The 13,028-nt window shown below is 42.8% G+C and overlaps 1 protein-coding gene across 2 annotated transcripts in view; it reads right to left on the bottom strand.

Annotated features, from left to right (window-relative positions):
- The window catches only part of LOC121580682 (parafibromin), a 54,101-nt gene that overhangs the window by 15,051 nt on the left and 26,022 nt on the right, over nucleotides 1–13,028 (bottom strand). For both annotated transcript variants that reach the window (XM_041895667.2, XM_045224661.1), the window contains exon 11: nucleotides 2,948–3,005. In XM_041895667.2, coding sequence (XP_041751601.1) covers nucleotides 2,948–3,005 — 58 coding nt within the window. The remainder of the gene's footprint in view (nucleotides 1–2,947; nucleotides 3,006–13,028) is intronic.

Raw genomic sequence — 13,028 nt, 5'->3', positions numbered from 1 at the left:
TGCATTCACTAACTGTAAGTCGTTCTGGATAAGCGTGTCTGCTAAATGACTAAAATGTAAATATAGGCCCAGATCTCATCCAACAGAGCCATGTGTGTGATCGGAGGCTTCCAAAAATAGATTTGCTGTGATGTTTTTAAACGCTTGCATCTCTTTTCCACTGTTGCCCCACCAAGGACACAAAACAGCATTGATTCTGCCAGAGATACATTTATGCTGGTTGCTGCCTCGATTATTAATAGCTTTTGTGACAGGAGAGATGAGACACCGTGTTGCATTAATGCAACAAACGAACAAATAAGCAGCAAAAGAGAACGACGTTGAAATGTGGGGTTCACAAACCAAATTAAAGTAAAGTTGTCATTAAAGGGACAGATTTTTAAAGATATTTTTTTCATAACTCAAAAGCGGTCCTCTTGAGTTAAGCCCACAACCCAAAATGAATGGAAAGGATAAGCACCATGTAACTTCGATTCGCTGTGCTAATTTTTTCAATTTATTTGGGATTGGAGACAGCTGGGTCTACACATTCAATGGCGTGAGATGTGGACTCATCTTGACTTTAGACTGTACAGTCACATCAAATTCCGTCCTGTTTTCAGACCAGAAAAAGTAACGACCCCTTTAAACTAATGTGTTGTGTACTGTGGCGATTTTCTCAAATTTACCCACAGCTGAATTTCAGCATTCCTTCCTCCAGGCCAGTGTTTGTGACGTCTGCTACTTTATCAAACTGAGCTCATCTAATAATCTACATCAGCGGTGCGGTGGAAATGTGTCACATTCTGCCTGTCAGGCTATCGCTCATGACGTGGACGGATGTCACACACAAACACTGAACATGACTTTTTCTCTACACAGCCACAGAGACGCCAAATGTCAGAATGGGATAGCAGAACAAACGTGGGATTCAAGGGCCTGAGCAGTGACCTCTACATTTCCACGATAAATGCTATGGGTGGAAACAATGACGGACGCTCGATGACAGCTGCCAAACACTGGTCTGACGGCGCTCCTTGGAGGACGCCGCTCATGGAATTCACAGGACTTTCTAACGTTGCTGTTTGGTGAAGGTCGTGCAACTTTGAAGCAATGACGGTTGTCCCAAGAAAGGTTTTGAAAAGAGTATCCAACGGAGACAGGGGTTAAAGCAACAACAAAAAATCCCAAGACTGAAACTTATGTCATTCTCAGATCAATTGTTTGGGGCCATGTTAACCTCTCCCCTTTCATGTAAGAAAGTCATGACCATCATGCTTTTAGGTATTAATTATTACTTTTTTTGTATTAAACTGCGAGTTTAGGGGGTAGGGTCTGGGGTCCTCCCCTGGATTTTTTAAAATGTAGAAGTACTGAGAAGCTCAGTTCTGGTGACTTTTTAAAAAGGACATTCTACCCAAATTAATTAAAATAAAATGATGCTGATACCATCTAAAATATAATTTCCACCTCCAGAAATTATTTTACCATATTGGATATAGCCTACGCATGGTCTATATTATAGTGCTAATAGCAATAAGCACTATCACCTGTAGCCCAACTGATGAAGCAGTGGCTATAAAATGTACACTACCGTTCAAAGGTTTGGGGTCACTTAGAAATGTCCTTGTTTTCGAAAGAAAAGCCATTTTCTCAGACTGGCCAATAAAAAGAAAAGATTAAGATGGGCAGTCTGAGATATGGCTTTTTCTTTGCAACTCTGCCTAGAAAGTCAGCATCCCGGAGTCGCCTCTTCACTGTTGACGTTGAGACTGGTGTTTTGTGGATACTATTTAATGAAGCTGCCAGTTGAGGACCTGTGAGGCGTCTGTTTCTCAAACTAGACACTAATGTATTTGTCCTCTTGCTCAGTTGTGCACCGGGGCCTCCCTCTATTCTGGTTAGAGCCAGTTTGCACTGTTCTGTGAAGGGAGTAGTACACAGCATTGTACGAGATCTTCAGTTTCTTGGCAATTTCTCGCATGGAATAGCCTTCATTTCTCAGAACAAGAATAGACTGACGAGTTTCTGAAGAAAGTTCTTTGTTTCTAGCCATTTTGAGCCTGTAATCGAACCAGATACTCAATTAGTCTCAAGAAGGCCAGTTTTATTGCTTCTTTAAATCAGCACAACAGTTTTCAGCTGTGCTAACATAATTGCAAAAGTGTTTTCTAATGATCAATTAGCATTTTAAAATGATAAACTTGGATTAGCAAACACAATGTGCCATTGGAACACAGGACTGATGGTTGCTGATAATGGGCCTCTGTACACCCATGTAGATATTCCTTTTTTTTTTTTTTAATCAGCCGTTTCCAGCTACAATTGCCATTTACAACATTAACAATGTCTACAGTGTATTTCCGATCAATTTGATCTTATTTTAAATGGACAAAAAAATTGCTTTTCTTTGGAAAACAAGGATATTTGTAAGTGACCCCAAACTTTTGAACGGTAGTGTACATGGACAAACCCTTTGCTACAGCCTATATGCATTTACCCCATTAGACACGTCATGATTGTTAGGATTACAAATTATGATTATTTTATTATGATTATTAATTATTATAATATGAAAATATAATATACTTTCTTTTTTATTACAAAGTAAATATATTTTGTAGAACCGACATGCTTTTTTTTCTTCTGCGTGGCAGTACAGGGGGAGCTACTCAGAGGGAACATTGAGCACAGGGCATGCAGTCCAGCCCATTAACAACATTCTCCATTCAACCCATAAAGATATTGAGGACCTTGAATCACACAAACACCATGTTAGGAGTCCAGCGTGACAACATGGTGTGCAGAGTTTCATTCCAGCCCAGCACCAAAACTTACTTTCTGGACCAGGGTTGGTGGTGACCACTGATACAGTGGTTTTGAAATTACTTGGAAAGCAGTCTCTACAAAAAGCCTACTTTAACACATCTTTTCCATTTGACCAGCTTTGGTGCTGCTAGATACAGACCTGGTCTGGGGACGGGCTGCAGGGCTGGTGTCTGGGCCTTCCTGGCAGACGCTCCCTCCTGAAACACACAAACACACTGGTCAACCTGCAGCTAGGGTTGGCACAGTTACTGTATAACCAATGGTTATGGATGAAGACCGTCATGAAAATAAAATAATCATGAACTCGGTACTGGTACCCCCTGCATATAGACTCGTTATGGTTATTTTATTGTTTTACTTTTCTTAGTTTATTTTGTATGTATTTTTTTAGGACATATTTTCTTTTAAAAATAAATCTGCATTGTTGGTTAAGGGCTTGTAAGTAAGCATTTTATGGTAAGGTCTACACCAGTTGTATTCGGCGCATGTGACAAAAAAAAAGAGGAAAAAAAGAAAATTGAAGACGGGACGGCCTGGCATTCGTGCGGTTGAGTCTGTTTCTGCGGTTATATGGACTCTTAACAACGCCCCCCACAATGCAGCAGCAGCACACATAGAAATAGAATGGGCTTGGAACCCTCTTACCCTGGCAATCTGACTGGTAAACTCATGGGTACACTCAAAATCAAGTATGTGTAGCTGCAGCCCAATATGGCGAACGGAGTATGGGCGAGTCGAAAGTGGGTGTATGGAAAGCGAATCAGCTAATTGGGCAGATTTGTTGCCACTCAAGACCGTTCTGCGTGGCTGATTGGGCTGCACGATGAGTCGGTGACCAGTGCACCAGTGTATCTACGTGCCTTACGACCTGCTTCCTACTGGGTATCATGGTCGTGTTGCCGGCGGTAGCTAACGTGGACATTTCTCCCCCCCCCCCCCACCCCACATTATTTTATTTCAAGTAGGATAGCAGCCGACTTCCGGCAACGATGTTGCGAGGAGCAGCTGCTAACTAAAGAGGCTGTGTAGCTCCAACTATAACTAATTATTCAACTAGTTACACATTTTGTTAACTAATTGTCCAAGATATCGGTTACATGGAAAAACAACACTTTTGACAAAAAACACGAAAACGTTGTCTCTACCTGCAGCTAGCAAGGAAAATGGCGGAAAAGAACAGCCTGATGACCCAATTCTAAATGAGATTCGTAAAATGAACAAAAATCTCGAAGACAAAATAGCAAAAGTGGGCGGAGATGTGGCTGAAATAAAAAAACATACAGTGGGCGCACTGAAAACAAAAAGTGGACACTCTTACAAACGCAGAAGAGAGGAAATCAACCTTTGAGGACATGAACACCCGCCTAAACGACACTTTAAAAAAATGGAGACTGATTGAAAAACTCGAAGAACGACTTCAATACCAGGAAAATTACAGTCGGAGAAACACACTTCGGATCAGAGGGGTTCCCGAAATCCACATAAATACGGAGGAGTGTGAAAGTGTGATTTTACGCAACCTATTTGATAACACACCGGAGGATGTTAACAACATGACCATTGAGAGAACACGTCGGACACTGACGACACAGCGCCCAGGACCAGCCCCACGCAACCCCCGGCCTATCCTGGTTAAATTGTTCCGATACACCGACAGAGAGAAGGTCCGGCTCAGAGCAAAAGAGCTTAGGACTTTTCACTGGAAGGGACAAAGGTGGAGTTTTTCCCCTGACTTTTCCGAGGTGGTTCAGGACAAGAGAAATGCGTTCACGGAGGTGAGGCATATGCGCATGAAACGGGGACTGAAATACTTGTTTCAATATCCTGCCGTGTTCTGGGTTAGTGTGAGAGGATCACTACGTAGTTTTACAGACCCAAAGGAGGCAAAGAAGTGGGTCACGGACGTCAATGAGGCTGAACAAATTAGCGTGGTAGGCTATGGAAGATCTGCATGGTGGCGGTGGTTCATCATGGATGGACTACCATTTGTCTCTAAGATGATAGGAGAACTCCCTATGTTGTGATTAACAGTCTCATTGAGTGTTTATGCTGCGAATGCTGCCTATAATTTATCTTTCTGGTTTACAGTTGATATAGTCCAAGCATATCATTCGGTTATATGGTTATCGTGGGGATAAACATATATTATTTTAAGTTTTCACTCTTATAACAGCAATAATGGGTCAATATAGGCCACAACAGGCGTGTTCGTGCCATGCGTGATGGGCACAACCCAAAGTGTTAGTTAGCTTATTTTATTATTAGGACCTATACCGGTCTCCCTTTTGTGTTTGTTCTTTGCTTACATTCCTGCCTTTTGGAATTAGAAAGGTCATCTCTTCTCTTTGCGAGAATAATGATCAGCCTGTCTTTATGTTCAAAGTTTTTGGTTGATCTATGACATGTCATTTCAAAATGTATATGGTCATGTCTATATTTGGCGTTGGTAAAACGTTCTTATTCTAGTTGGAGCGTCAGTGCTCGGAAGACCTCTGGACACTTCACACGGATGAAGGCCTGGTTTAGGGGGAGGGAGATTTTTTTATTGAGTAATTTCCTTTTTTTGTATCTTGTGCGATTGGGATATGTTTTTGACATTTGTTCTATGGAAAGTTTTGTGTTCTAGGTGGGGGACAATATCAGTTGTTCACTTTCTTTGATTCGCTAAGCAGTGGCTATCAGAAACACATTGATTTAAAATATTCTAAAACACTCGTCACGTTTTGGCAATAATATAAGGTGATTAAAGTTACGTCGTGGAATGTGAACGGATTAGGTGCCATTAAACCCCTACAACTCATCCAGAATGCCGCAGCCCGTCTGGTGTTCAACCTTCCCAAGTTCTCTCACGTCACCCCCCTCCTCCGCACACTCCACTGGCTTCCAGTTGAAGCTCGCATCCGCTACAAGACCATGGTGCTTGCCTATGGAGCAGTGAGGGGAACGGCACCTCTGTACCTTCGGGCTCTGATCAGTCCCTACACCCAAACGAGGGCATTGCGTTCATCCACCTCTGGCCTGCTGGCTCCCCTTCCTCTGCGGAAGCATAGTTCCCGCTCAGCCCAGTCAAAACTGTTCGCTGCTCTGGCACCCCAATGGTGGAACAAGCTCCCTCACGACGCCAGGACAGCGGAGTCACTCACCACCTTCCGGAGGCATTTGAAACCCCACCTCTTTAAGGAATACCTGGGATAGGATAAAGTAATCCTTCTACCCCCCCCCAAAATTGTAAAGTGGTTATCCCACTGGCTATAGGGTGAACGCACCAATTGGTGAGTCGCTCTGGATAAGAGCGTCTGCTAAATGACGTAAATGTGCCCTTGAGCAAGGCACTTAACCCTAATTGCTCCTGTAAGTCGCTCTGGATAAGAGCGTCTGCTAAATGACTAAAATGTAAATGTAAAAAGACGAAAGGTATTGAATTATCTCAGACGTGATTATGCTCCAAGAGACCCACTTGCTGGAAAGGATGTTCCTATGGTGGGAGACAGATGGGTGGGCAGTGCTTACCATAATAAATAATAAAACCCTTTTTCAGGACCCTGTCTTTCAAAGATAATTCGTAAAAATCCAAATTACTTCACAGATCTTCATTGTAAAGGGTTTAAACACAGTTTCCCATGCTTGTTCAATGAACCATAAACAATTAATGAACATGCACCTGTGGAACGGTCGTTAAGACACTAACAGCTTACAGACTGTAGGCAATTAAGGTCACAGTTATGAAAACTTAGGACACTAGAGGCCTTTCTACTGACTCTGAAAAATCACCAAAAGAAAGATGCCCAGGGTTCCTGCTCATCTGCGTGAACGTGCCTTAGGCATGCTGCAAGGAGGCATGAGGACTGCAGATGTGGCCAGGGCAATAATTTACAATGTCCGTACTGTGAGACGCCTAAGACAGCGCTACAAGGAGACAGGACGGACAGCTGATCTTCCTCGCAGCGGCAGACCACGTGTAACAACACCTGCACAGGATCGGTACATCCGAACATCACACCTGCGGGACAGGTACAGGATGGCAACAACAACTGCCCGAGTTACACCAGGAACGCACAATCCCTCCATCAGTGCTCAGACTGTCCGCAATAGGCTGAGAGGGGCTGGACTGAGGGCTTGTAGAACTGTTGTAAGGCAGGTCCTCACCAGACATCACCGACAACGTCGCCTATGGGCACAAACCCACCGTTGCTGGACCAGACAGGACTGGCAAAAAGTACTCTTCACTGACGAGTCACGGTTTTGTCTCACCAGGGGTGATGGTCGAATTCGCGTTCATCGTCGAAGGAATGAGCGTTACACGGAGGCCTGTACTCTGGAGCGGGATCAATTTGGAGGTGGAGGGTCCGTCATGGTCTGGGGCTGTGTGTCACAGCATCATCGGACTGAGCTTGTTGTCATTGCAGGCAATCTCAACGCTGTGCGTTACAGGGAAGACATCTTCCTCCCTCATGTGGTACCCTTCCTGCAGGCTCATCCTGACACGACCCTCCAGCATGACAATGCCACCAGCCATACTGCTCGTTCTGTGCGTGATTTCCTGCAAGACAGGAATGTCAGTGTTCTGCCATGGCCAGCGAAGAGCCCGGATCTCAATCCCATTGAGCACGTCTGGGATCTGTTGGATCGGAGGGTGAGGGCTAGGGCCATTCCCCCCAGAAATGTCCGGGAACTTGCAGGTGCCTTGGTGGAAGAGTGGGGTAACATCTCATAGCAAGAACTGGCAAATCTGGTGCAGTCCATGAGGAGGAGATGCACTGCAGTACTTAATATAGCTGGTGGCCACACCAGATACTGACTGTTACTTTTTATTTTGACCCCTCCCCTTTGTTCAGGGACACATTTTCCCATTTCTGTTAGTCTCATGTCTGTAGAACTTGTTCAGTTTATGTCTCAGTTGTTGAATCTTATGTTCATACAAAATATTTACACATTAAGTTTGCTGAAAATAAATGCAGTTGACAGTGAGATGACGTTTCTTTTTCTGCTAAATTTACATTCAACCCCCAAAAAAGATGTCTCTATTCTATTTTCCAAAAGTATACATGTTCAAGTAGAAAAAGAGTTTAAGGACAAAGAGGGACGAATCTTAAATTTTACTTGTAAAGATTTCAGGACAAAATATAATATTGGGAAATATTTATGCTCCGAATGAGGAGGACCCAGACTTCTTCCTTCAACTTAACAAAATAATACTGGATTTCGGTGACTTTCCTCTGGTATTGGGCGGGGAGGGGGGATTATAATCAGGTCCCTGATGCTTTTTTAGATAAATCCAAAATTGGTCTAACCAGGACCTAAAAAACTCAAGCAGCAATTACAACACTGTGTAAAGATGCTGGTCTTTATGATATATGGAGATTGACCAATCCAACCGCTCGTGATTACACATTATTTTCGAATAGGCACACTGTTTATTCACGCATCGACTACTTCCTGATCTCACACTCTCTCATAGATAAAGGGGGTGCTTGCAGTGTGGGCACGTTAGCTATGTCAGATCATGCACCCATTGATCTGACTGTTGGAATAGGTGAAGAAAGAGAAACATGTAAATGTTTGCGAATGAACACGAGCATCTTACAGGACAAGGTGTTTTGTGAATTCCTTATGTGATTGAACATTGTATGTTGGTGCTTTTCTATAAACACACTGTGTTCATGCAAGTGACTGATTGAACGAATCCTCACTACCAATATCGGCAATTTGGCAGTACGCCCAGAACCTTGTTTAGAGAAAGGAATATCTCAGTTTCAAGGTCTCAGCTTAGAGAGAAGAAGCCTCGTGAGGTATTGGTCTGTCACATGCATGACCCAGTATTGGTTGGTCACATGAATGAAGCAAACGTCAATGATTAATTAATTATGAATAAGCTAAATCATGCAAATATGACTTGTCTGCAGCATATAAGAGAACTAACGGGACTCCCCTGTTAGAGCTTCTGACAGACGTTTACTATGGTGCATTAAGTTTGTTGGAACCTCTTCAGCGTGCTGACAAACAATGATTCATTTAAGATTGACTTAGACAGTGTCCCTGTGTAAGAATTTCCACAACAATTTGGCATCAACGAACAGAATTATTGAGTCTGCCTGCGGAGCTTTCCAGTGGTTGGTCTGCGAAGAAAACCGGTGGTGCATTTTATGAAGCGTGAGGGAAATTCCCGTCTGACCAAAAGACGACGAGACCCGCCCAGAACAGACCATTACTGTGAGCTTCCTAGGAGACACATCAACCGCAAACAATTGAGGGACGGCAACTGATTTCAGTAAGTTAATTTAAATGAATCTGTAGAAAAAATATGATACAAAATAAAAGTACGGCGAGTAACACATAAAAAGGTACCCATTGTCTTATAGAGAGAATAATAATAATAATAATAATAATAATAATAAAATATGCCATTTAGCAGCCGCTTTTATCCAAAGCGACTTACAGTCATGGGTGCATACATTATTATTTTTTGTGTATGGGTGGTCCCGGGGATCGAACCCACTAACTTGGCGTTACAAGCGCCATGCTCTACCAGCTGAGCTACAGAGGACCACGGAAGACTATTCACTAGTTTTATGAGAACTAGAGCGAGGGCGTAACGGTACCATGGAAAGCCCCGCTGACAGCTGTCTCTAGGCATTTATAAGAAACGTCGACGTGGTCTGCAGCCACTACAAAATAACAAGGTATTTTCGAATACGGGGTGTTATTTATATGTATAGCAAGTAGCGGCAAGAGAACCGTTGAAGATACATTTTGTGCATAGCAAGTAACGACAAGAGAATCGTTGAAGATGCACATGGGGTAATGAGGGATTGATGTTAAATTAGAGGCCGCTCACTTGTAAAGGCCTGGTCCACTGCTCTCGTGTTTATGCCATCTGTTGTTTGGGCTAGAGATAACCTTCCTGTGAAACAATAGATAGCCGGCAGTACACACTGAACTCAAACAGGCTGGAATCGAGACAGTGGGGAAATTAGGGACAGTTTGTACAGAATTCCATGTCAACACAACAGGTCAAATTTACAATGATTACAAGAGAGGGGCTCTGGGATTGTTTACTTTAGAAGGTGCCTATTCGATGTGTCTTAAGTATAATTCTGTATACGACTGATGGAATGTCCGCTACCAAGTGTTTTTTTCATGTTTATCAATGATTCTGTATCTCTCCTTTGAAAGGCTTCCTAAGGCAAGTGCCTTGGGAGAGCAGTTAAAGGTACCCGGATCCAGCTGTTAAGGAAGCTCCCAAATAAAGTAAGGCCTGGCCATTTTGTTTGTTTTTTTCCCTACATACACAAGCCAGCACCCACACACAACCCACCTGTTAATGAATATTTGTTAGTGGTTAATACTCTGATTTATTGTGTGGGGTCTTTATTTTGGTTTTAGGATACTGTACACAAATGACATTTTCTGAAGTTTCTATTGTCAGAGTTTTGGGTGCACACATGTCAATTCTCTTGATTAGAAGAAATGTACTGAAAAACCCAATGCAAACCTGATACACAAAATGTTTGAAATATCTTTAAATAATGCCTGAGGTACAGGAAAACAAACACTCACTTAATAGGGCTGACTGACCTCTGTTCTGACTTCCTGGTGAGGCCTGATCACCCTCACTAGAAAGACTGGAGACATTGGGTGAGATTTAAATGGGCTACAGTAAGGGAAAAAAGTATTTGATCCCCTGCTGATTTTGTACGTTTGCCCACTGACAAAGAAATGATCAGTCTATAATTTTTATGGTAGGTTTATTTGAACAGTGAGAGACAGAATAACAACAACACAAATCCAGAAAAATGCATGTCGGAAATGTTATAAATTGATTTGCATTTTAATGAGGGAAATAAGTATTTGACCCCCTCTCAATCAGAAAGATTTCTGGCTCCCAGGTGTCTTTTATACAGGTAACGAGCTGAGATTAGGAGCACAATCTTAAAGGGAGTGCTCCTAATCTCAGCTTGTTACCTGTATAAAAGACACCTGTCCACAGAAGCAATCAATCAATCAGATTCCAAACTCTCCACCATGGCCAAGACCAAAGAGCTCTCCAAGGATGTCAGGGACAAGATTGTAGACCTACACAAGGCTGGAATGGGCTACAAGACCATCGCCAAGCAGCTTGGTGAGAAGGTGACAACAGTTGGTGCGATTATTCGCAAATGGAAGAAACACAAAATAACTGTCAATCTCCCTCGGCCTGGGGCTCCATGCAAGATCACCTCGTGGAGTTGCAATGATCATGAGAAGGGTGAGGAATCATCCCAGAACTACACGGGAGGATCTTGTCAATGATCTCAAGGCAGCTGGGACCATAGTCACCAAGAAAACAATTGGTAACACACTACGCCGTGAAGGACTGAAATCCTGCAGCGCCCCGCAAGGTCCCCCTGCTCAAGAAAGCACATATACAGGCCCGTCTGAAGTTTTCCAATGAACATCTGAATGATTCAGAGGAGAACTGGGTGAAAGTGTTGTCGTCAGATGAGACCAAAAACGAGCTCTTTGGCATCAACTCAACTCACCGTGTTTGGAGGAGGGATGCTGCCTATGACCCCAAGAACACCATCCCCACCGTCAAACATGGAGGTGGAAACATTATGCTTTGGGGGTGTTTTTCTGCTAAGGGGACAGGACAACTTCACCGCATCAAAAGGGACAATGGACGGGGCCATGTACAGTCAAATCTTGGGTGAGAACCTCCTTCCCTCAGCCAGGGCATTGAAAATGGGTCGTGGATGGGTATTCCAGCATGACAATGACCCAAAACACACGGCCAAGGCAACAAAGGAGTGGCTCAAGAAGAAGCACATTAAGGTCCTGGAGTGGCCTAGCCAGTCTCCAGACCTTAATCCCATAGAAAATCTGTGGATGGAGCTGAAGGTTCGAGTTGCCAAACGTCAGCCTCAAAACCTTAATGACTTGGAGAAGATCTGTAAAGAGGAGTGGAACAAAATCCCTGAGATGTGTGCAAACCTGATGGCCAACTACAAGAAACATCTGACCTCTGTGATTGCCAACAAGGGTTTACCACCAAGTACTAAGTAATGTTTTGCAGAGGGGTCAAACACTTATTTCCCTCATTAAAATGCAAATCAATTTATAAAAAATTTTACATGCGTTTTTCTGGATTTTTTTGTTGTTATTCTGTCTCTCACTGCTCAAATAAACCTACCATTAAAATTATAGACTGATCATGTCTTTGTCAGTGGGCAAACGTACAAAATCAGCAGGGGATCAAATACTTTTTCCCTTCACTGTATGTAAACACTAATAATTAGAAGAAGTTTATAATTAATCAACAGTCCCATGTGTGATTCGGACCACGAGAAGGACAGAGAGAGAGCACTGCCCCTGAATGAGGGACACCTGTCTCTAGTCTATTTCCCATTACTTTATGGAATCCAATTAAGTTAAGATGGAGTCATCAAGGGTTGTTATTCAAATTGTATTTGTTATTTTGATTTCACAGGCAGTGCTGTTGTTTTTTTGGATGCATAAATCACGATGTGAGTCATGTGTCCAAAGGGGGAATTACCAGTCCCCAGGGGTATCAGGTTGATTGTTGAGGTCTGCACACTGCGAAATGTATGGTCATTTCGGCTAAGAATGCATTGAGACACCAATCTGTCATTACCACAAGTGATGAGAAAATAAACATAAGATGAATATACTGTATGTCAATGTAAATGTACATTCTGCCAGTATCGGTTTGTGTTAAGTTGAGGGTCTTAAATTAAAGTGATAGAACCAACATGAAGCACTAAGGACTGTCATTCTAAATTTGGGTTGGATAATTTATCAATAGTTATAATTATGATTTGGAAAGGCAAGGCTTCTAGAGACCGAGCTATTCCACTAAAATGTGAGGAGAGCCACTAGATTGTAGCTTGGGCTAACCTTGCCCCAATCTCATTCTTATCAAGGATGGTATGAAACTGTTATAACGTGTTCTCTCTCTTCCCTGTGAAAGTCAATATGACCAAATTCAGAGAGATCTCTAGAGACGCAGAGGAAATTGGCAATACTAAAATAATTGTGTAAATTGGCTCTTGACTATCTTTTGGCAGGTCAAGGGGGCACTTGTGCAATCATTTGCGATGAATGTTGTACTTTGTCCCAGATCACTCTTCTAATTGTGACTGATCTTGCCGAATACATTGCCACTGTTGCTAAGAATAATTCCCCAAAACCAGAAATTGCCCAATGGGATGCAGTGTGTGTTT

The sequence above is a fragment of the Coregonus clupeaformis genome, chromosome 14 (assembly GCF_020615455.1).
Source record: "Coregonus clupeaformis isolate EN_2021a chromosome 14, ASM2061545v1, whole genome shotgun sequence".
NCBI classification, from domain to species: domain Eukaryota; kingdom Metazoa; phylum Chordata; class Actinopteri; order Salmoniformes; family Salmonidae; genus Coregonus; species Coregonus clupeaformis.
The sequence above is the reverse complement of the archived record's forward strand: the minus strand, read 5'-3'. Positions and strand labels throughout refer to the sequence as shown.